Below are 23,567 nucleotides of genomic sequence, written 5' to 3' on the forward strand. Positions count from 1 at the left end.
AGGGAGCACATAAGTACTGGCTAGCTGCACCTTAGCAGCACCTTGGACTTCGTTTGCCAGGGAGCTGGAGACTGTGTTTCTCTTCGACAATAAACCTGGCCGACGTGCCTTCGTACCTTACTAGAGTCAGTGGTCATTGGGGGTTCTCTCGGGATCTGCTGTGTCAGCTATCTGCGCAGAGCTGGGGCAGCACACAGAGGGAACACACGCACGCAGCCGATTGATATCAACGTTGAACAGAGCATTATTTTCCATATTAGCTCTATCACAAATATTTTGTTTACATTCAATCTCTTAATCATTTAATAGTTACTTGAACTACTGTATTGTAAAATTACATGCTGGCAAACTCTAATTATCTACATATCTGGGGCAGTGTCCAAAATATTTAGATAACTGATTTTTTGATCAATACAATTAGTTGTGATATTTTGGATTCACAGGACAAACTGTATCCAATTTTCAGATAATCCTACATGTTTAATAACAGGGATCTGGATACTCAAGGTTTAACTGTAATAAGGATATAATAACACAGCAGGACCTCAGAGTTACTGACACACTAGGAATGGAGGTTGTCCATAACTCTGAACAAGATGTTACAGACTTCAGCCTTGCGGGGGTTGGGGCAGTAGCCGCAGCAGGGGGGAAGTTAGAGCTTCCAATCCTGGGAGTGGGGAGCTCAGGACTTCTGCCCCACGAGAGCACCAGGGCTCAGGATTTTAGACCTGGGGGAGTGCTGGGGCTTGGGGCTTCAGCCCCACAGCTCAATTCCCAGCTTCTGCCCCGTGAGGGGCGCAGAGGCTCAGGACTCCCCATGGCTCCACTCCCAGTTTCAGCTGGGGGGGAGGGGGAAGCACCATGGCTCAGGGGTTTAGCTATGGGGGGAGTGCTGTGGCTGAAACCAGCGCTCCCCCCATAGCTATAGCCTTGAGTCCCTGCAGGGCTGAAGCCGGGAACCGAGCCACGGGGCTGAAGCCCCAAGTCCCAGCGCTCCCCCCCCGGGGTCTAAAGCCCTGAGCCCCAGTGCTCCTGAGGGTCAGAAGCCCCAAGTCCCTGCCTGGACCCCTGACCTCTTCCTCCCTCCCCCCACCCCCCGTGGCTTCAACCCCAACCCTTCCCTTCCTTTGTAGCTGAAGCCCTGAGGCAATACAGTATTTGCTGGAGTTTGGCTGGGGGCGGGGGATGTTTTGTTTTGTCTCCCTAATGCCTGATTGATTAATTCTGGGTCCACATGCTGTCCAGTTGACTGGTAAGTCCGTAACTCTGATTTGTATCTTTCAGGTTCTACTGTGGTGTGATCATGTCTTGTTAATAACAACCACTTTCACTTCATATGGGAATTTAGAGGAGCTAACAATCAATGAATCCTCACATTCCGGGCCAGATTAATTCACTCTGGGGCCCTAGGCACACTACAACCCTCCCTGACTCTGCCCCGATGGCCCCACTTACCCCGCTTGGAGTGGTGGCAGGGGGGAGATGCTCTCTCCCCCCACAAAGGCAGTGACTGTAGCATGGTACCTCCTTCCCTCCACTCTACTTCCGCCCACCCAGGAGCAGCAGAGGCTCTAACTGATGCTTGAAGCCCAGCCTGTGCAATTGCTCCAAGACTGGGGAAGTATGAAGGTGGAATTTATGCCACTTTTACTCGCCTCCCCAGATTTGTGCTGTGCAATCCGCCACCATAGCTGAAAATCTGGCCCTGTATCTGGATTGTCCACAAGGATTCTCTCTTTTATAAATGAAAAGGAGATAAGGAGCTTTTTAGTTTTAAGTTACCATTTCTGAAACTGACCTTGGGGTATCTGAAGGATGTTAATGATGTTTGTCACCCTTATCAAATTTGTAATTTTTGTAAATGCTGTTCATTTGCTACTGTGAATAAAAAGATGTCCTCATAGTTTTTATTCCCAAGAACATTTCATTTCATTTAAGGGAAGTCATAACGCTAATCATGCTAGATTTTTATGAGGACCTACTGAACATTTTCTGCAAAGATTAGCCACTGTCATGTAGGCTGATGCTTAGAAATGGATTATCCTCATTTGAGCTATATTTTGTCCTAATTAGAATATGAGTGCTACAAACACTTTCATTTCCTACTCAGACATGGAAATATTGGTTCCCTTAAAGAAATTCAGATGGATCAGCCAGAACATTTGTTACATATGATAATATGAGATGCTTATTAATTACTGTTTGTATGCATAACCAAAATATTATTTCTATGTCCCATGTCTCAAGTATATTTTAGCACACCAGGGAAGGAGTGTATGTCTCTGGAAAAAAACCAACATAACTAAGCAGGAGGAAATCTCTCTGTGAACTTCCACTCCAAGTCAATCAGGACAATGAATACAAACCATTAACGGCATCTTTACACAGCAAAAAGACAAAACAAAACAAAAACATGGAAGTACGTCTCAGAGTCTGGGTCAAATGACTTGGGCTCACACTGTAGGGCTAAAATCAGCAGGGTAGAGGTTTTGGCTCTGAGTCCCTGCCCCTCTCTTTTTTTTTTTCTTTTTGCTGTGTGAACATACCCAAGATTCATGGGTCTGTGCACCCCAAAAATGGAGGAGCTGCTGGCACTCACATTTGACTGTCCAGCCTGGAGTGTCTCAGAATGTGTTCAAGTGATCTTGAGTTGCATGCATGGTGTGGGGGCAGGTAATCAAGACATCTAGAAACTGTTATATATACTCCTAGGACAAAGGAATTGATAAAACCCTAATAAAAAACAGCTTCTGAACTTTTAAATGGGGGGGAGGGGGACACAAGCAAACAAGAAAAAAACACACCCTTGCACTTAAAAAAAAAGAACTGTTGATTTGTCTTAGAGAATTACTCTGTATTCTCTCTCCAAGAAGAAATATCCTTCCAGGTAACCTGTGCAGAGGGCTACAAGTCACGAGAGTCAATGGACACCAGCACCTACCTTTCTTTTGGTCTGAACAGGTTAGGAGGGAGGGATCCAGCCCAAAGAAGGGTGAGTTGCAAAAGTGGCCAATTTACCAAGGGGCAACTGAGAGACCCAAGAGGGGAAAGTGGGGCAAGAGGTTTTAAAGATCACAGAAATGCACATCACTTGTTCCTGAAAATGTTGAATTATCTACCAGTAGTTTTACCTAAGAAATGTACAGACACTGTACTAACATTTTGGTTGAGATACATAGTAGTTGGTCTACAAGGCATTTCATTAATTTTCCATAAAGCATATTAATAAATGACAACAAAAGGCCAGATTGCAGAGATTAAAGACATGGAGTTAATGAATTATCTACAGATCTGAAGTGGTTTTTGATATATTCAGTCTTAAAGACTCACATTTTTATTTAAGGCTTTTTTCTGATATTTTACTTTAACTAATATTATGGTGGCATCAGTAGCAACTTACTAAAGGTCACATTTAATTTTTCACTTAAACAGTATTAAGATCCCTAAATTTCACAGTTTAATGATTGAGTTCAGTCTTCAGATTTACTACAAGTATTGTTTAGAAAACAACTGAATTTCCCCTGACATTTCTGGAGAAAATACTTATTAACATCCAGAAGAAAAACAATTACTCTCCTTTTTGTTTTGTTTTTAAATTTAGCCCTGACACTTTCTTGCAGCAGTTGACAGGAACTCAAAATATGACACACCTGGTATTGTGATACCCTGGACCCAAACCACTTTTGAAATATTACAGTTCAATAGGAAAAAAAATATTCTCCTCCTTTGCCATACCCTTTTTCACATACACCAAGAAAAGCTGACTAATATACTGGGTATGCCACGTGTTCAAGATCTTCTACAGTACTTCTCTGGCTCCATGCATCATATAGAGAATCCAGCCAGCCCCTGATTGTCATGAGGAATGGATATAGGCCAGGCGTCAGGGACTCCTGATCCGGAAACCTGTTCCCTACCTCTCCCTAGATCTGTTTCTCATAGTTTGTAGTTCTTTGGATAGATGGCTGGCATTTCTGACTGCAGATTGCGGACATGCATTACCAACCAGTCCCTAAACCTATACTTTCTTCTCGGCTCATCCATTGCCTCCTGCACACATCTCTAAACCTGATAAGGTTCACCAATGGGAGCCCTGCTCTGAAAAATATGGACAGCTGGTGGCATTATCACATCAAATATACTAAGAGTGGCACATGGACAAGTGAGAAGGGAAAGGAGTTTTAGTAAAACTTTTAAAAACTGTGTTTTGCATATTTTTGTTAATGCACATTTAACTCAAATGCCTCGCAAATTGTTAGGAGGAAAAAAAATCTTTCTGAAAGATTTAACATGCTGGGCTGAAAAAGTCTCACTCCAAGTATTTGGTCCTTCAGCAAAAACAAGGAAAATAGATTTGATATTCCTGATATTTCTGAAGTTTTATAGATATCTATCTAGCTACCTAGATAGATATAGATAGCTATGGGAGAAGGAAAAATAAGTGTTCATACCTACTTCATACAACTAAAAGCAAACCTGTTTTGTTTGCTGGTGTCCTTTAAAGGAAGAAAAAGATGCTTCATTTATGGCTCTAATCTGTGCTTAAAAGGAGCCCATGTGAAAAACTTTGCAAGTTGGAGTTTTGTTACTTTTGATATCAAAAGAACATCTTTGTTCAAATGCTATCAATGGGAATTTTATATAAAAGAAGACTAGGGTCATTTATTAGCCCTGTATAATTTTGTACTCACAAAAGACCTAGCCCAGCTTCTTAGGTCCCTGTGCACTTATATTTCACTGCCAATTTTTGCAGACCACTTAAAGAAACAGCTTTGAAAAACGGATGCTACCTGTGGTCAATAATTCATTTTTTATAACTGAAAAAGAAAATATCAAAATATTCATATTAATAATAAAGCTGTCAAAATTATGTAATGATCCAGGATAGAGTAGGTCCCAAATTTTATTTCTTAATTATTTTTTTGTTTTCATTTTTTTTTTAAAAAGGGACACACCTTTATGAACTTCTGACATGGTTACAAATACAATAAATTAATGTGTTTTAGTATAGAAGGAAACACCAATCTCAGAAATTACAACAATAATCAAATAAGCTTGGAACTTGAATACAATGAAAGAAGTCCCCCAGTTTTCCTCTACAAAACATCTCAAGCTGTGTTTAGTTCTTCCGCAGCCTTCTTAAACATATGGCCCTTCCACCACGTTCTGCAAGTCAATGGATTCAAGCTATTTCAGGCCAAGAAGGAAAGCATATTCCAAGGAAAGGGGCCCCTATAGAGTGCACTACCCCGACCCTCCGCAGAAGCCCTCTCTCTTTTATATTGAGGGACATTGAGCCTGAGCACACTGCAGATCACACCTACAACAACATGGCAGGGCCAAGAAGAAATCTCTCAGGGAGTTTTACCAGTGTATTTATACTAGTGTAACTTCTCATGAGGAAGCACCTATTCCAGAATAAGATTTAAAAACAAACAAAAAAACTTCCAAAGTGACAAACTAAATTAAAAAATGCATTCTAAATCCAGAATAAGAAAGCCCACGTGGGGAGTTATACCCATATAACAGTATGGTATTGTTATAATGTTCCCAAGTCCTCAGGTAGGTAGATTCAAAGCCATTTAGGGCTTTTAAGGTCAATAGCAACACTTTAAACACCTTAAATTCCATCTGGAAATCTACAGTTAGCCACTGGAAATCAAGAAGCACTGTTTTAATATGCTTATGGAGAAACACTCAACAAGATGGCAAAAAGCAGGTTGCTGCATTTTACACAAGCTTTAGTTTCTGAAAGAATTTAAGGTAGTCCCTCATTGAGCATATTACTTTAATCCAATTATGAGGTGACAAAGACATGAACTAAAGTGGTGAGAGATGTATCAGAAAAAAGGGTGCAGCCTCTACCCCGGGGGGTGTCATATTGTTATTAAAAGCTGGCCATTTATTGCAGTAGTTCAGTCTATTACAATATTTGTAGTATTTCTTATTCTAAGTTCAGAGAAAAGTGCAAATACAGTTCAAAATTTGCATTAAACCACAATGAATATTTTAAAGAGTGACAACTGTAATAGAAATAGATTTCATATTTTGCATACCTATTGAAAACCAGTGCTTTATTATCTCCATATTGTGTCTTTGTAAATCTATACAGCCCCATCCATCCACCCACAAGAAATACTATTCTTCAAAGCTTTCTGTGTAACAATAAAAATATAATAGGCATAATGCCACTTTTCTACATAAACTTATAAATTTAATATTTTTCCAGTGATCTACATTATCATAAAAAGAGCAAAACACTATGATTTCCTCCTTGCTTATATCTAACTTAGATTGATTCAACATTAATCAGATTTGGTATATTTTTGCTAAGCCAAAGTATTCCATTATTACCTAGGAATATATCAGGCACTGTACCTATATAAGAATACAATGAGCTCGAGCACTGTTGCAGTACTGTATTTCCTATGTAGAAAGAGAAAAAGACCAAACAATCGACAATATGAAAGAATTACTAAAATGCTAGAATGGGCACTAGTTTTTCCAGTCTAATTATGGAACAGAGATAAAATTGTTATTGTAGATGCAGAAAGAGTCAGATATATGCTATAGAGACATACAGAAAAAAATGTGGAAATGCTAAAGTGTATTTTTTATAATGTTCTACATTAAATGTTTCTTTTCTAGCTACAGAAAACCAATGTGGTTTTAAAAGCTTTTCAGAAATTGTTCTAATAAATAGAAATAGTATTTTACTTTATTGAAGGCAGATTTATTTTGATACCAGAACTTCTCTATATAGTGCATCTTAGATAACCTCTTGGTTTTTCAAGTGCTATTGTTGGCACTTCAGGACCTAGAATTTAAAGAGTTTGCAGAGCTATTGGAGCTCCTCAACTCTGATCTTCATAACAGCCTGATTTCAAGTCTCTTAACGCCACTGGCCAAATCCTACAGACAGTCATTGAGCTCAAACCCTTTTGTTCTTCACTGTCTCACAAGCAGCTGTAGCTGCTCTCCATCCCCTTTCCCACTCAGCAACCTGACCTGATTCTCTCCATAAAAAACACCTATCTACTGTTCTCCAACATGCCACCACCAATCCGGTGTTATTGCTCCCCTTCTAAATACCACGACCCACTCAAGCACTGCCACTAGTTTCAAACTCACTCCACTCCATGCCTGAATCAGAAATGAGTGTTCAGAAGCACCTTGTCAGTATGGATGGAGCTATGAGATGTACACTATGGCATACAACTCTAACACTGTGGCTCTAGATTTCCTATAGATTACAGATAGGTTTCCAGACAATACTGATTGATGAAAATAATAACACACACATACACACACACAAAATACCTTAGGGCTTGCCTACACGGCACTGCAGACCAGACTATGCAGGTCTTGACTTTAACTGCCCAGTTTAGACCCTGATGGTGCAAACTAAAAGGTACCGAGTTCACCTTAACGTAGTCCTATGTTACATGGGGCACGTAAAGCACAACACTTTAGAGCGCTCTACAAATCACACCCCTCTGGCTCTGGGCTGTGCCATGCAGACAAGACCTAAGAAACAGAGTCCTCTCTGGAGTGGAGTATTGAAGTCAATTGGAATACAGCACAGTGCTCAAGAGTAGAAGAGGGGACATTTTGGCCAAGGATATTAGGATAAATCTCTATTCCTACAAAAAGTGCCACAGAAGCTGAACTGCCATTACTAGGAGACAGGAATTTTAGTATTGTCTTATCCCATGAATACTCAGGCTTTTCCAGTACTTCAGTCCTGTTCAGTGTTTAGTGTAAACATTAATTATTATTATTATTGGACAGATTTTGATATTCTCATGCTAGATAAGATCTTACTGCTTAAGCATTCAATTGATTTCAGTTGTGTAAATAAAACTTTGCATTACAGGCACATTGCTACCTCTGTCTGCCCTGTCATTTTTAGGTTAGAAAGTGATGTCCTACATGTGCACAAAATACACACGTGTACATACACTGCATGTATGTAACTATCTATGTAGGACAGCATTTTTCAAACCTAAGTGCCTAAAATTATACTCTTATACAAAGCTCTATAGACAATCCCTAAAATCACATCATTACAGTTATTTGTGGGATTCACAGAAGATATCATTTATTTATTTGCATTGTAGTATTGCTTAGAGGGCCCAATCAGGGATCATGGCCCTATTGTGCTAGACACAGTACTTATATATCACACATAAAATGAAGAGACTATCCCTGTCTCAAAGAGTTTATAATCCAAGGGATTCTGACACCTTATTCTTGCTGCTTAGCACCTTACTCCATGACACCGAGTAAAATCTTTCGACATGATTATAGGTTTCAGAATCTGTTCCTAAGATAGATATGGGGTAAACATCATTTGATCTTTATGATATTTATTATAATTTGTATATAATTTTCCTATTATTTTTAATATTTAAATAAAAATCTATCAGAGAAATCTCAGACTTACTCTCATAGTGAATTAGGAAGCCAACGCTGGAACGACTATTGTCTGTAGTGAACAGCAGATACATGTAATTGCCAGTACTAATAAGGAACTGTGGTGCTTGTGTACCATGGTATTCTCCAATTAATGGTGATGAGTTTGCTGGCCCATCTCTAACTTCCAAAGTATCATAATTAACTTCCGTCTGAAATCTGAAAAGGAACATACCAAATTAGTGTATAAACAGAATAATAATGTAACTTTCAGAAAATGTTAGAACTCCAATGTAACTGTGACCAAGAATTTCAGATAATATATAACTCAGAACGTCTACAGACACATCAAAATAATTAAAACTAAGGAAGGGTCAGGTTTTTTTCTTCCTCCTTTCTAGTCCTTTCTTTCCTCAGTTCTGACCTATTGGGCAATCTGATGCAAATCACTTTACATTTTCTGTGCCTTTTTGCCCCTTCAAATCTTTGTCTGTCTGCAAAGTGATTTTCCCCAGATCACACAGAAGGTCCTAACTAACTATAAAATCTAAGTCTCTTATGTCCCAGTCTAGTGTCATATCCAGTAGACCATAGTGCTTCCAAGCATACTGAGTTCAGATTCATGAAGGGTGGCTAAGTATGCAATCATTCTCTGCTAGTCATTCCTGTATTAAATGAACACAGGTTAGTCCTATCTCTAGCCTCAGCATTGGCAGGCATGCAGCACAGCAAACACTTTTCTCAACTGTTAGTGGTTATATCAGATAGCCTTATGAACTAGGAAACCTGAACCTTGTACATCAGTTTGCATGTCACAGTTCCAACTCCAAATACATCTTCAAAAAGTTTGAGAGCATTCATGTAGAAACAGACTTCTGTCATTTTGTAAGACCAGGTATGAAAAATATGCTATAACTGACATTTTATGTAACTCTCCTATGGAGATGGTTGGTTTAATCTCTGGGGGCAAGAAACCCTGTGTCCCTGTACAAAAGAACATGTTTTTTGAAAGCAAATATCCTCCAATTGTCTTAACAAAATGAGAAACACATCATTAGTGGGCCAGGGAGAACGAAAACTGAATTCTAGTTGTTACAGAGGACTGAAAATAAGGAATGTGTGGAATTGTGTCAACTGAGAAAATGAGAATAATACTCTTTTTTTGTAAATTGTTTTAACAAGTAACCAAAAATTATGTTAAGAAAGAATTATGTTTTATAGGTAATGATGATATAACAAGAACAAACTTCCCAGTCAGACCCATTATATTTTATATATCTATTAGTATGAATCCATTAAAAACTATCCCTCACACAACAAAATCAGCAGCAGGCAAAGGATATTTAGGTCTTAGCTTAGTTTTCTCTTACCACTCAGTTTATATTCCTTACTTTTCAGAACCCATAAAAAGAGGAACGAACTAATTCAGAATTAAAGGAATCTCTATGCTCTCCTGACTGTCACAAAGGTAAGTAAATGACTGTCCTGAGCCTCTGAGGGGTTGTCTTTACTGCAGAGTTAACTCGGTCTCCTACTCAGGTGTTGCCCTTCATCTACCCCTACCCCCTACACAAAACTCTCTGATCCAAGTTCAGTGGTGTTTTCAACCCAGGTTATCTGGCTTGTCTGGAGCTCGATGCTAAAACCCAGGTGATGCTTTAATTTGGGCTGGTAACCCACTCACTTTGCAGTGAGGATGCAGGCTCGAGTGCTGACAGTCCAGCAGTGCCTTCCCATAATTTACCCCCGTGGTGCTGACAGACCAGGTGCCAGCTCATGCCAAGGCCCATAGGCCTCACTGAACAAAGACAAATACATAGCTGGAAACAGGTCATCTGTGTGTTAGTATTGTTAAAACAGATATTACAGTTATAAGAATATGTTTAGGGTTTCAACTTTATGAAATGTTTGTAGGATGCTGCAGGCATTAATCTTTCTTATAACATCTGCACCCTATGTTTGTAGGTCATATTTAAATGTTTGATCTGTAACTTTAAAACTGTTTGCTCTAAAACTGTAAACCCCATAGTCAGGAGACAAGCATTACCAAGTGCGAAATACTAGTTTACCATAAGAGGTGTTATCGCCTATTTAACGAAAGAAGGCCCATAGACACCAGAAAAGCCATTGTCCCAGAAGGACAGACAAGTTTTCCACGGTTCATTGGGAAATAATCTAAGTGTCTCAGGTTACTGCAGCATAAGAACCATGGCATAAGTAATCAGCAATGCACCAGTGGGCACAGCAAAATGATCTGCCTGCCACCCATCACACTAAGCCATATAATAGCTGATTCTTTAAAATTTGATGGCCAGAAAAAAGAAGAAAAAAAAAGATCTATGCCATCTTTACCAAAGAAAAGTATAATATTCAAAAAGAAGACAACTGTTATTTTTCTTGTCACACCACCTCATGCAAGGATATTCTTTTCTCCTTATTGGGGATGAGAGAGAGAGAGAGAGAGAGAGAGAGAGAGAGAGAGAGAGAGAGAGAAGCTATATGACACATATACCAGCTACTCAAAGCTTTTCTCCAATATCATTTATGTTGTTTTGATTTTCATTTGGCTGATGAGTGGGATTGGTCTATTATTTTATTCTGAATCATTAATTTATACATCTATCTATGCTGCAACACACTAACAGTTGTGTATTTGGGAAGATAGTCATGAAGAGGCTGAATGAGTTCTGTGTCAGCTTGTGCTGCTGAGGATGTTGGTGATTTCCTGCATCATAGCTTCTCCTGTTTTCGATTTGCTGTATTGTGCCTCGCCTCTCCAGAGGATGACATCCTGGAGGGAACTCTTTATCCTTCACTCATATTCAGAATGAAAGACAAATCAGAATTTCCAGGCCAAGTCATTCTGAACATATAATCAGCCAATGATTTTTCATTGCCCTTGCAGGAGTTACTAAGATGACCTGAACCGCAGAAGGTTTCACTATGAAACAGTAAGTTGGACTGTCCAATCCTTTGCTACTACCTCTGGACTATTTCAATGCACTTTGGGCTGCTAAGGTGCATTTGATCTGGCAACATCAAAACCACCAGTGAGCTCATTTACATATCAAATGCTGTTCTCACTGTCAGAAGGGCTAGAAAATTTTATTTTGGTAACTGAAGGTGGATTGTAAGACTTATAGTAAAATATAAAATCCTCTATTTTCCGAATCTAGAGAAAATACTTAAATTACCTATAAAATTAATACTTTTGCCTTGTTAGATACTGATCTTATTAATCTATGCAACAATTTATGAATCTTATATACTATCAGTATGGCAAGATTATTTTTTAAGATGTACTAAGGTTTTCCATCTGAGTCTTGTTCTGTTTTGGCAGCAAAGGCTAAATGAACAAGCAACATATGTTTATTACCCTTTTGGGGGTTCAATAGTTATTACAGCACTTGTGTTAGGCGGAAAAAGTAAGAACCTTGACAGGAAACAAACTCAATTATGCTATCATTAGCTTGCAAAAGCATAACAGTTTTAAAGAAACTCTATGCGAAGAATTACAGGTCTTTAATTGTAAATCTGCCAGGAAGACTGACCCATCATCTAAACTAAACTTAACTAAAACTAAACTTTACCATTAAAAAAGAAAAGAGTGCCTATGCCAAAAATAGCGATTTACAACTTGAACCTTCGAGGAAAGGGGACCAAATTTTTCTCTCAGTAATGCTGGTGTAAAGTTGGAGTAGCTCAGTCAGGTGCTAACTGTACTTTCAAAGTTACCTACATAGAGGCACTGAGTAAGATTTTGCTCTTGCTTGTACCATTGTAAATCCAATGCTACTTGTTTGATTTCAAGAGATTTACATTGGCACAAATGAGAGCAGAATTTGGTACAGTGCATGTGTGTGTGTCTACTGAAAGTTCACAATTTTTAAATCAGAACACAGAGCACAGAATCAGAGATTTCTACTGGGAGCAGCTAATGCAGTGTTCCATATCCCCAACTCCTTTCCTTTTGCTTTTAACATGTGGGTGCTGTGTTTGTGCTGAGATAGGTCTTGTTGTTTGACTTCTCTCTTGTTCTCACCTGTCAAAGGTGATCTTAATAGAATGTCCTGGTCTTGCTTCAATCACCCATTCACAATGTAGCGAGTCCTTGTAATATCCTGGCCATCCTGGTGGCAAGATAACCCCATTCGATCCTGTCAGATGTCCACCACATGGTGCTGGGAAATAAAAGCATATATATGTAGTGAAATATATACCTATAAATTACAGTTAAATGGGCTGATAAATCACACACACACATACATACAGACACACACACACCGTGTTCAGTTAACTTTTAAGAAAATCTGAAAAGCAAAAACAAATGACATATACTATATGACAAAAGTAATCCTGCTTACTTATTTTTTATAAAGGACCCACACCCCTCTTTCTGAATGGCATTCCTGACATTGTGTCTTGTCAGAGCTCATTTAGGACTTGATTCTTCAAACCTTTCTGAGTAGTAGGTGGAGTAGTACATTACTTCATAAATAGTGATTTTGTTCGACTATGCACCATAGGTTTGTGTGGAATGGTACACAGATAAAAGAACAAGGACTCACAATTGATGGGACTGATTCTGCCAACTTTGTTCTTACTGAGTAGTACCTTATTGGGTGAGTAATAATTGAAGTAAATGGAACTGCTTATCTTAAAGATCTTATAAAAAGGTCTGGAAGCAGTGTAACAGGGCTCTAAAAACCCCAGATCCAGACAGGGGAGAAATGCCCCAGCACAGGAACTAAGGAAGAAGCTGTAAGGCTGTCTTCCAAAAACCCTTCCCAAGCCGTGCTGTAGAGTATGTATCGGGGTGAGGCTGGGGGCAAGAGAAGCTTAACAAGAGTGGATCACAGCATGCAGCTCTGGGGAAATTCCAAGCACCACTGAAGCACATAGGAATTTGGAGGGTATTAAAGATGTCTTAAAGGCACCTTAGCTCCACCTCCTTCTTGACTGAGAGTTCTGTGATGCACTGCGCAAAAGTCTTCAGTCTCTTCAAACAGTGCCAGGAACACCAATAATGCCATATACAAATTAATAATAATATGAAGCTATGACAAGTGAATTAATGGTCATATCTTTAGTATATTGTTTGTAACAGAAACTGAATTCACAAGGGATTATTCTGATTTTACTCAAGATTTATGCTAGTATAGTTTTACTGATCTCAGTACAGTTTTCCCTGAATTACATTAAGTCAAATGAGTACAGATTCAGGCCCATGGATGAAATATTAGCTAGCAGAATGCTACTAGTCCGTACTCTCTTAAAGCTGACAAAAAGTGCAATTTATCCTATATTATTTAAAAAAAAATCTATTTAGTCTTATTAAAACTTTGTTGATCTGCAGCAGATAAAGTATTATCCTGTGCAGAAGAACTTTTCACACATCACTTATTACGATGATTGCTAACTGTGCTTGAAAGCAGAACATAACAGAGTAGCTCAATCAAGTCATGGGCATGCACAATCAGACCAGATTAACTCCAAACTACCCTGAAGCAATGGACACTTGGTTTATAACTACCATCAGAAAAAAGAAACCTTTTGTCAGAATTAAAAAAAAATCTACACTAAGAAATAGCTTTTAAATAAATGACATTTTTATTTTAAGTTGAAAGAACTGCACTTACTGAAAAACTATTAGTCTTTTTGATTGGTGAATTAAGACCCTAATCCTGTTCCTATTGAAATCAATGACAAATGTCCTACAAGATTCAGTGGGAGAAGGATAAAACCCTACAAATGTATTCCCTTAAAGACAATCATTTCAGTATTTGTTTCTCCCTGCTCATTCTTTCCCTGTGCTCTCAACATGGTTCCTTTGCTTGTGCACCTATGAAAACTTTCTAATGAAGTTTTACAAAGAGGATATTGAATCCTGAACCAATTATGTGTACAGAATTTAAAAATTAGAAAACTTTGTTTGATGAAGAAACCCCCTCGGAATAGACTGTTCTTGCTCTAGGCAAAAACTGCTCCATCGAGCAATTGATTACATGGCCCTATTAAGATTAGGAATCTTGCTAGTGCAGCACTTAAGCTTACATCTAACACATCTTATCAAATTGCTGCCAGCTTTTTTCAGTATCTCTAAATTTCTTAAAAATGCACACTATCTTTCAAGAAATGATTTCTTGCACAGCCAGAATACTGACAGAAATATGGGCTAGATCCTTAGTTGGTGTAAGTCAGTGTAGCTCCACTGACATCAATAGAATTATGACGATTTACACTATGAAGGTCTAGCCCTATATCTACAAAAATATATCAGTGAGTATCTGGAACTATCTGAGGTCAGAGGATATGAATCTTCTTGACCATAATGTTTACATAAGAAAAATGGTTACTTACTTCTTGGCTTAAGTTTGTGTAATGCCCTACCACTTATCCATTAGAAAATAATGGATTTGGCCTATTATGACCATTATATTTCTATCTTATATTTGGCACAGCACAGTGAGATAGTATTCTGAATAGCTGATCTAATTAATATCTTTTCCTAGGCAAGGCTAAGAAAACAAAGTTGGAATTTTCAGGCCAAGTAATTTTGGAGACATAATGAGCATTTAGGAATTTTTCACTCTCTCTCTCTCTCTCTCTCTCACACACACACACACACACACACACACACATATATTTTCAAAGTACCAGAATTTTAAAAAATTATTTTTTCTTGGAATTTTGGTAAAAATTAAGGAATCTGCCCCATGACCACATGTGACATTCAAAATTTCAGGGGGATAAGTTTGTTTTGGGGAAGTTATAGGGAGAATTTACAATTCAGGCTTATAATAGGAAGCTAGCTTCAGTCTAAACTATAGGGCAGCTACCACCATTCCATTATATGCCATATGTATCTAAATTACCATATCCTTTCACTAGCCATAACTCACAGCTAATAGACAAAGGTGGTAGTCAAAACTTCAACACATCTACAACAAAAAGTTTTCATGTGATACTCTATTCTTTGAAAGATGTGTATATTGTCTTGAGATATTGCATACTATTCTCTAGTCGCTGAAACTATTGTAAACAAACAAACAAACTGATAAACAAAAGCCAAAACAGTCTTGATTATGTTCTAAATGTGAAAATAAAATAAAAAATAAAATAGTTATACTATGTAAGACAGTAGCTATAAAAGAAGGATTGTGTCTCTTACCTTCGCAGCGTGGGACAGTGGAGCTCCACACAACATTTCCATCCTGCATAATGCAGGTTATGGACTCAGAACCTTGGGTTTTAACAAAGCCGTCATCACAATGAAAAGAAACAGAACTTCCCAGAAGGAATCTGTCTCCAAAACGTCTTCCGTTTATGGGAATTCCAGGATCATGGCACTCATTCTGACCAAAGGCTGATTTAAAAAAGAAAAAAAATAGAACAAAAGCCTCAGATTATTTGTGCAAGAATGACAGCAAAAATTCTACATTAAATCTACCTACAGGTGGGATTTTTTTTTTAATGTGTATTTAGTGCTTGGCAAGGCACCATATCGAAAGCCTTGTAGACTGATTTATCCATAGGACAGGAAGAATCACAGGCTGCAAGAGAACAAGCCTTACTGCCAATTCACCTCCAACCTAAGTGGAACATCTCTTGGAGTAAGAGGGCAGTCTCCATGCCTACTCTACCCTTGCCTCACCCAAAACTTCCAAAAGGGCCAGTAGTTTGTAGCAAGTGTGGCAGTGTTACTTTCAAGACAACATCTGTTATCAGACATTTCAACAAAGAGCACCTTAGACTTAGGCACTTCAATAGATATATGAAGGAGGGGTTACCAAGTAACAGATTTAATTATACATTTTTACACACATCATACTAGTTTCTTATTTTCAATATTTTTTAAATTAAGAGTTGTTGGTTCTGAGCTGTATATATAGTAAGAGTAAACAATCAGAGATTACACAGAATGTTGGAAAACTAACTGAAAACAGTAAATCTTCAGTGAAAGAGTGTCATATGTATGTTATATAGATACTATATTTTTGCAATTTACATTAAAGACTAAGACCTCATATCTTAAAATCACATATACAGTGGTTTTCCTTCAGAAATTTAATTATCTGTTAGTCTAAACACACACATTCTTTGGTCACAATAATACAAAAATGAATTAAGAAAGGGTTTAATTAAAATGTTATATTTAATATCAAACTAGACAAACAGGTGCTTACTTGTATAAGTGATATTAAAGCCTCTTCCAGTGGTAGAGTGATCTGACTGAAATTCAAGTCTTACTATGTGCCCACTGCTAGCCAGCTGGGAAGGGACCTCATTGCCAGAAAAAGTGCCAAGAGCTGGTAAATCAGAAATCCCATCATCCTTCACTGTAAGGTAGTCAAACTGAGGCTCCACATCAAAATCATTGAAAATTAGATGAATCCTGCTTCCTGGCTCCGAAATAATCAACCATACACAGTTCATATTGTTCCCATATTCTTCAGGGTAGTTTGGTGAAAGAATAATTCCGGATGGTGTAGTGAAGTTGAAGAAGCATGAGACTAAGAGAGACAATAACAGACTCTCAAAATAATATTTAGCAATAATACAAAACATGTTTCTTTTTACTTTTGTTTTCTGTGGAAAACGGATGGTTTTGAAGATTGGGCTAACAAATCGTGACTCCTGCTAGCTGGAGCTTGTAATGTGATCATGTTTAATAATGTCAGTCTACTTCCCTAGTCTAGCATTTATTTCAGCCTTTTTATGCATTTATGATTTTTTAGTTCCTCACATGTGGCTATATGACACTATCAGAGCTTTCAAGTTATTTATTGTTAGAAGCAAAAACAGAATCCATTTCAAGAGTGTACATAACAATAGTGTTGTGAGTTAAGTGAATGTGCATATAAGTAGTGGAGTCTGGATGCATGTCTGCTGGTTTGAAAGTAGTAATGGAGTTTGCGTGAACACTCATGTGACAATCAAAAATGACATGTGGAGCCAATTTGTGCCAGTAAGGTATAAGCTCATGTAGCGGATAGTGTAAGTCTCCACTTGCGTGAGGTGGTGGTCTGAAAGGTTCCAAAGAAGAATGCTCACTAAGGCCATGTCTACCCTAGTGAGCTCACAGTGGCATAGCAGTACCAATCCAGCTGTGTCACTGTAAGATCACTCATGTAGCCTCCCATCAACATAATAAAACCACCTCAATGAGCGGCGGCAGCTATATTGGTGGGAGAAGTTCTCCTGCTAATAGCGCTGTGCACACTACCATTCATGCCGGCAAAACTTCTGTCACTCCGGGGGTTGTTTTTTCACAACCCTGAGTGATATAAATTTTGCCAGCATGAGTGGTAGTGTAGACATGGCCTAATCCACTTCTAAAACAGAGGCAATATATGCTCACCTCTACTACTGGCCAACTCTGGTAGATGGTACAAGTGGGAGAAAAGGAGTAAATCATGATTCTGTTTCATTCTTTTGGGGATGGCTTACACCCCGAACACCACTAACCAGGAACAATTCCTGGTATTCAAAGTTGTGGTTGGTATCTGAGCAGGGAGTACATAGAGTAAGGGGAAGATTCATTGCACACCACACAAAGGCTGGATCCTTTCTATCCCTTACCCTGTTTCAATTTGAAATCAATGTTTTGACTGTTTAATAATACATTTTCTCTTGTCTTATAGGACTGAAGTAACTTGTTTTGAAAATGTTGTTTCCAAGTGTTAAAATGTTAAGCTAAACTGATTACTGAAATGAAAAGTGCAATTACACACACACACAGATTCTCAAAAGGCTGCCACACTCTTCTGCACAACCCATTTGTTCCAAAGGGTACTGCATATGCAAATTATATCAGCTGAATGAACAAGTAATAGGATCTGTCACTTGTGCATGTCCTCTGACCTGTGGAGGATCATGGGGGGGAAAAGGGTGAATGCATGGACAAAGTTGTGCACACACAATTGGAGGTCTGTTGAAGCAACAGTGAAAACCTGGCCCACTGTGTATAGCAGATTTAGAAAAATTAAAAGCCTGATCTCAATTTTAAAGCAGGTTGTAATTTTAAATACATCTTATTTTTAAAAAGAAAACTGCAATATTACTAGTTTGTGAACTATGAAAACTCAGATTTGCATCAGTTTTCATGTTTTCTGAATATTTGGTGAACCATCACTCTCACCATTACTAAAAGTAGGCATGTTTTTGAAAAGGAAAAATTGCAAAAATCCACTTCTTCTACCCTCAATAATTATAATTAAATTATTAAAATAACCTATTTGTCTCAAACATAAATTTGATCATTTTTGAAACACACAAAGAAGGAAACATAAAATATCTAGCCATTTTTAAAGCAAAGTTATTTATGACCCTAGTGTGGAAGTAGATACACCAATATAAATCTGTTTATACCAGCATAGCTTACTCATATATGGGATGGGGAATAAGCTACACTGGTAAAACAGCACTAAAGGTTGTACTGGTATTGCTATTTCAGTAAAACAAAAATCTCACCCCTAACCACCACAGTTAAACCTGTACAAAAACTGCGTGTAGACCAATGTTAGCAACACAAGCCCCATTAACTTTTTAAATTGTGCTCCAAAGTGCTTTTGAAAATGCCCTCAAAAGATAAGTCCCTGTGCTATACTTGTAAAACTGCAAAAAGGTGTTCATTTTCTAAAAATGGTGAAGATAGATAAAAAGCATAATTTACCTGCCCACTTGCAAAGATTTACTCTGTTTTACTTCTGAATTATATAAACTGACATCATTTAAATCCATCCAAAGTGCAAACTTGACTATAAATATTTTTTATTGGCAAAAAGAAAAAAAATCACATCCACTGATCTTACCTATCATGTTCTGTGCTGGATAACCCCATATTGCTTAAATTATTATGCAACCTTATTAAGTTGTTAAAAAAAGAAAGATTTTACTGATGTGTATATGCAGAGTACTTCACCCTGCCAGAATCTCTAGATACGTGCTATGATATCCTACTGAACACTTATGTGCTATTAGCAGTCTCTCAATTAGGGTTTTATTCAACTCACATTTACATTAAAAGTATTAAATGTTTCAATTAAATACAAAATGAGGGAAATAAATCTAAAATGGCTCTGCGTGATGTTCCCTGTAAATGAGCTACTACTAAGCTATCTAGTAGAGTTATCACTGAACACATCTTCAAGGTCTTTTGAAATGTTTCCCTGCTGGTGAGTTGCAAGTGCCAAAAGAAGGAATAGACTGAGGTCAAGAATTTAGTAGGAAGGAAAAATCAAAGCAATTCTTACAAACACAGCTGGGTTTGTTGCCAGACCACTGGTTATTTTGTTGGCATGTGATCATTCTCTCTCCCACAAGTTCAAAAGCTGCCTGACATTCAAAGGTAAGTGTGTCTCCATGCAGAAAACTACTGCCAGTCCTTTTTCCATATGATGGTATTCCTGGGTCTCCACAACCTCCTTTCTCAATTTCTGAATTTGGAAGAGAGAAACAAAATATTGACTATAAACATATATTTGCATACCATGCATATTTCAATACCAAAAACTGCTACAGACATTTAGCAGTATGTCCAGAAATAACATTTAAAAATAATAATAGACCAAAAGTTAAATTTTCAAAAGCACATACTGACGTGACTTAGGATCTAATTGAAAGTAAATGGAAATGGGAATTAGGTCTTTTCGAAAATTGTATCCCAAATAATCAAAACCAATTGCATTAACTGATATTATATTCCCTTTAGGAGTGGTGTGACTGTGAAAAGTAGATAGGACACCTTCTTGCTCAGCAGATCTGCTTACCAAGCTCAATCCTGCATCACTGAAGTGAATATATAGTTCTTCCATTGATTTCAGAAGGGAAAGGATGTGGCCCTTGCTTCCCATTATGTGTATTCACTTCCTTGAGACAAAAGAGGTTTCACCACTTTTACTCGTGGTAGCAATACATCCAATACAGTCAAAGAGATGGATTATATTCTGTTTTGTGCATCATAGAATTTAGATAGCAATTCTTTCAAACTATGGGGCCATATTTACACCTGTGTAATCCTGGGTATATCTGAGGACAGAATTTAAAACATTAGCAGTTTCCGTGGTATAACCATGGATAGAAGTGGGTCTGCAGATTCACTGATGATTGTTTAGCAACAAAGAATACATCTTGACTCTCAAACCCCAATTTCAGTTTGCAGGGCTGTTAGTAACAGGATTAAAAAATAAAAACAAAAAGCATTTTATTGGACAGTCCAAGAAGCTTGCTATTTAATCAATGAAACACAATAAAGCTGAAACCCAATAATGATATGTTATACTCTAAAAAGTAGAATCGCAACATTTTCCAAATACAACCAACTACACTGGAAATAGAACAATATTTTAAATGATCGTTCCTATTAAGGTCAAATGTCAACTTTTGAGTAGTCATAAGTATTATAATTAAAGGCATGCTGAGGATTAACTAATACTGATGTCAGATGAAGTTAAACATCAAATATGTTTGTAACTATCAGCTGGTAATTAATACAGACATATTTTCTTGTGAAACCTATGTTAAATGAGAATATTAGATGCATGAAATATAAATATTAAATAATGAGAGAAGTAGTATTACAGTACAGTAACTAAATGATTGTTTTTGACAACTAGCACCCAATTCTACCTTCACCATTAAATTAAAAGGGAGTTTTGCCACTGATTTTGGATGGAGCAGGAGCAAGATCTATATATGTCTTTCCATACATAAAGTAAGCTTTTTTGTTACATCCATAACAAATAAATCCTGGCCTCAGTGAAGTCAATGGCAAAACTCCTGATTTCAACAGGGCAGGGTTTTACCTAAGAGTCTTTATAAGAAATGTTATCAGGGATAACAACAAACTTCCACCCTCACTGAATATTATTAAATATTATTGATTCTCCAACTCTATTAAAAAGATAGCTATTGTCAAATACTACTAAATCTACCATGTGTTAAATCCCAACAGCTTGGATATATGACAACATTCCCCTTCTCCAACAGAAATGTTTAATATGCAAAAGTTAATCAGGTTTGATTTATTACCATAGGTGTAGCCAATCCACTGTGTTTAGAGCCTTTAAAGCAGAGGCTCTCAAACTATTTTTCCGGTGACCCCTTTCACATAGCAAGTCTCTGAGGTGACCCCCCCACACTTAAAAATTAAAAAACACTTTTTTATATATTTAACATCATTATAAATGCTGGAGGCAAAGTGGGGTTTGGAGTGGAGGCTGACAGCTCGTGACCCCCCATGTAATAACCTTGCAACCCCTAAGGGGTCCCGACCCCCAGTTTGAAAACCCCTGTTTTAAAGCATCTATGATCAGATTGCTGATGAATATGCAGAAATGTCTGCCATACATATCACCAGAGTACATGTAGTTCATCAGCAGAGGCAGATTTGTACATATTTTCCTGGCAAATGCAAGATTAAACTTTGGAGAGAAAAAAAGTATCAGTAGCCACTCCACTGAGGAGCTCTAAGTAGTTTTGAAATCAGCTGCTATATTTAAAAACAAACAAACATTGATATCACTAGAAATCATACCAGAAGCCAGCATCAAAAGAACGTTCACCTTTTGTGAACAGTACATGAATATATATAAACAGTTATAAATGAGGAACTGCATCTCTTTAAAAACTGGTAATACCTACAACAAATGCCATGACCACTGATCCACTAAATCTTTATTGTTACAAGCAGTTGTACACTATAATTTAACCTGACTATGCTAATGAGTCAACACATTTTAATGGTAAACTAACATGAATAATCAATACGGAATTATTATAGCCTGCAGTAGAGTAGAAGCTAAAGGCTCAGTTCAAGATATGGCTTAGCAATGAATGATCCTAAGCAGTACATTCCAAAAACTCTATCCTGTCTTGGGGCAAATCAGAGCTGCATTGCCTCAGAAGGAGTTTTAGAAGCACAACGCCTGCTGGAGCTTCACAGAAGCACAGCTGATGACTCATTCCTTAAGAGATTGCTGAGAGTTCTCCCTTCCATGTCCAACCAACTTTGCATTACCCAAATTGAACAGATATCAGAAAACTGGGGAAGAGAACTAAGATTTTCACAGAAGCTTCTTAGAGTTAACTATCTTAAGCTTGGTCTACACTACGACTTTAGGTCGAATTTAGCAGCATTAACTCTATTTAAGCCTGGACCCGTCCACATGACGAAGCCCCTTTTTTCGACTTAAAGGGCTCTTTAAATCAATTACTTTACTCCACCTCTGATGAGGGGATTAGCGCTGAAATCGGCCTTGCTGGGTCAAATTTGGGATAGTGTGGACGTAATTCGACGGTATTGACCTCCAGGAGCTATCCCAGAGTGCTCCATTGTGACCGCTCTGGACAGTGTTCTCAACTCAGATGCATTGGCCAGGTAGACAGGAAAAGGTCCGCAAACTTTTGAATTTCATTTCCTGTTTGGCCAGTGAGTTTGCAGAGCTCATCGTCATGATGTGCACATTGCCGGGGCACATTGCCTGGCCCGTACTTTGTGAGAAGTCTATGACCATGTCCCTCTTGTCATGTCCCGCTGCCATCGCCTCCTTGCCTGGTTTTGCACGAAACAATTGTCTGCCGTTGCTCTGATGGAGGGAGGGGCGACTGACGACATGGCTTACAGGGAATTAAAATCAATAAAAAGAGTGGCTTTGCATCAAGGAGAAACAAAAACAACTGACACATAGAATGGCCCCCTCTAGGATTGAACTCAAAGGGTTTAGCGCAGGCCGTTGATTTCACAAAACAAATTGGGTCAATTTCTTGTTTTGATCCATCTATCTTTTACATCTTAGGCTGGCAGCAGATGGTGCAGTATGACTGCAAGCCAAAATCTCACAACAAGTCAGTAGCAAGAGGAAGGAGTCCTGATTTTTATTATCTTACTAAAAAAAATAGGCTTCTCAACTTCCCCGCATTTTATTATTTCTTTCAAAAAGATGATCAAGAGGTGACTTGATTATGGTGTGCAAGTGATATCTCTAAGGAAAAATACCAGATTCTAAAGGGCTTTTTAATCAACAACAAAAAGGCATAACAAGGACAACTGGCTGGAACCAGGGACACCAGAATTGGGGAGACCAGGGAAGCCATTTACCTCCCCCCACAACTTTTCAAATTTGGCATACATGTTTATTAGCCACTGTGTG

General features: G+C 38.0%; 1 protein-coding gene across 1 annotated transcript in view; it reads right to left on the bottom strand.

Moving 5' to 3' along the window:
- The window catches only part of CSMD1 (CUB and Sushi multiple domains 1), a 1,651,174-nt gene that overhangs the window by 450,908 nt on the left and 1,176,699 nt on the right, over positions 1–23,567 (bottom strand). Inside the window, exons 14-18 of the mRNA XM_045010124.1 lie at positions 19,671–19,853; positions 16,602–16,928; positions 15,587–15,781; positions 12,458–12,596; positions 8,447–8,634 (exon numbers count right to left, since the gene is read on the bottom strand). Of these exons, the coding sequence (XP_044866059.1) occupies positions 8,447–8,634; positions 12,458–12,596; positions 15,587–15,781; positions 16,602–16,928; positions 19,671–19,853 (1,032 nt within the window). The remainder of the gene's footprint in view (positions 1–8,446; positions 8,635–12,457; positions 12,597–15,586; positions 15,782–16,601; positions 16,929–19,670; positions 19,854–23,567) is intronic.

This window comes from Mauremys mutica, chromosome 3, assembly GCF_020497125.1.
Source record: "Mauremys mutica isolate MM-2020 ecotype Southern chromosome 3, ASM2049712v1, whole genome shotgun sequence".
Classification (NCBI taxonomy): Eukaryota; Metazoa; Chordata; order Testudines; family Geoemydidae; genus Mauremys; species Mauremys mutica.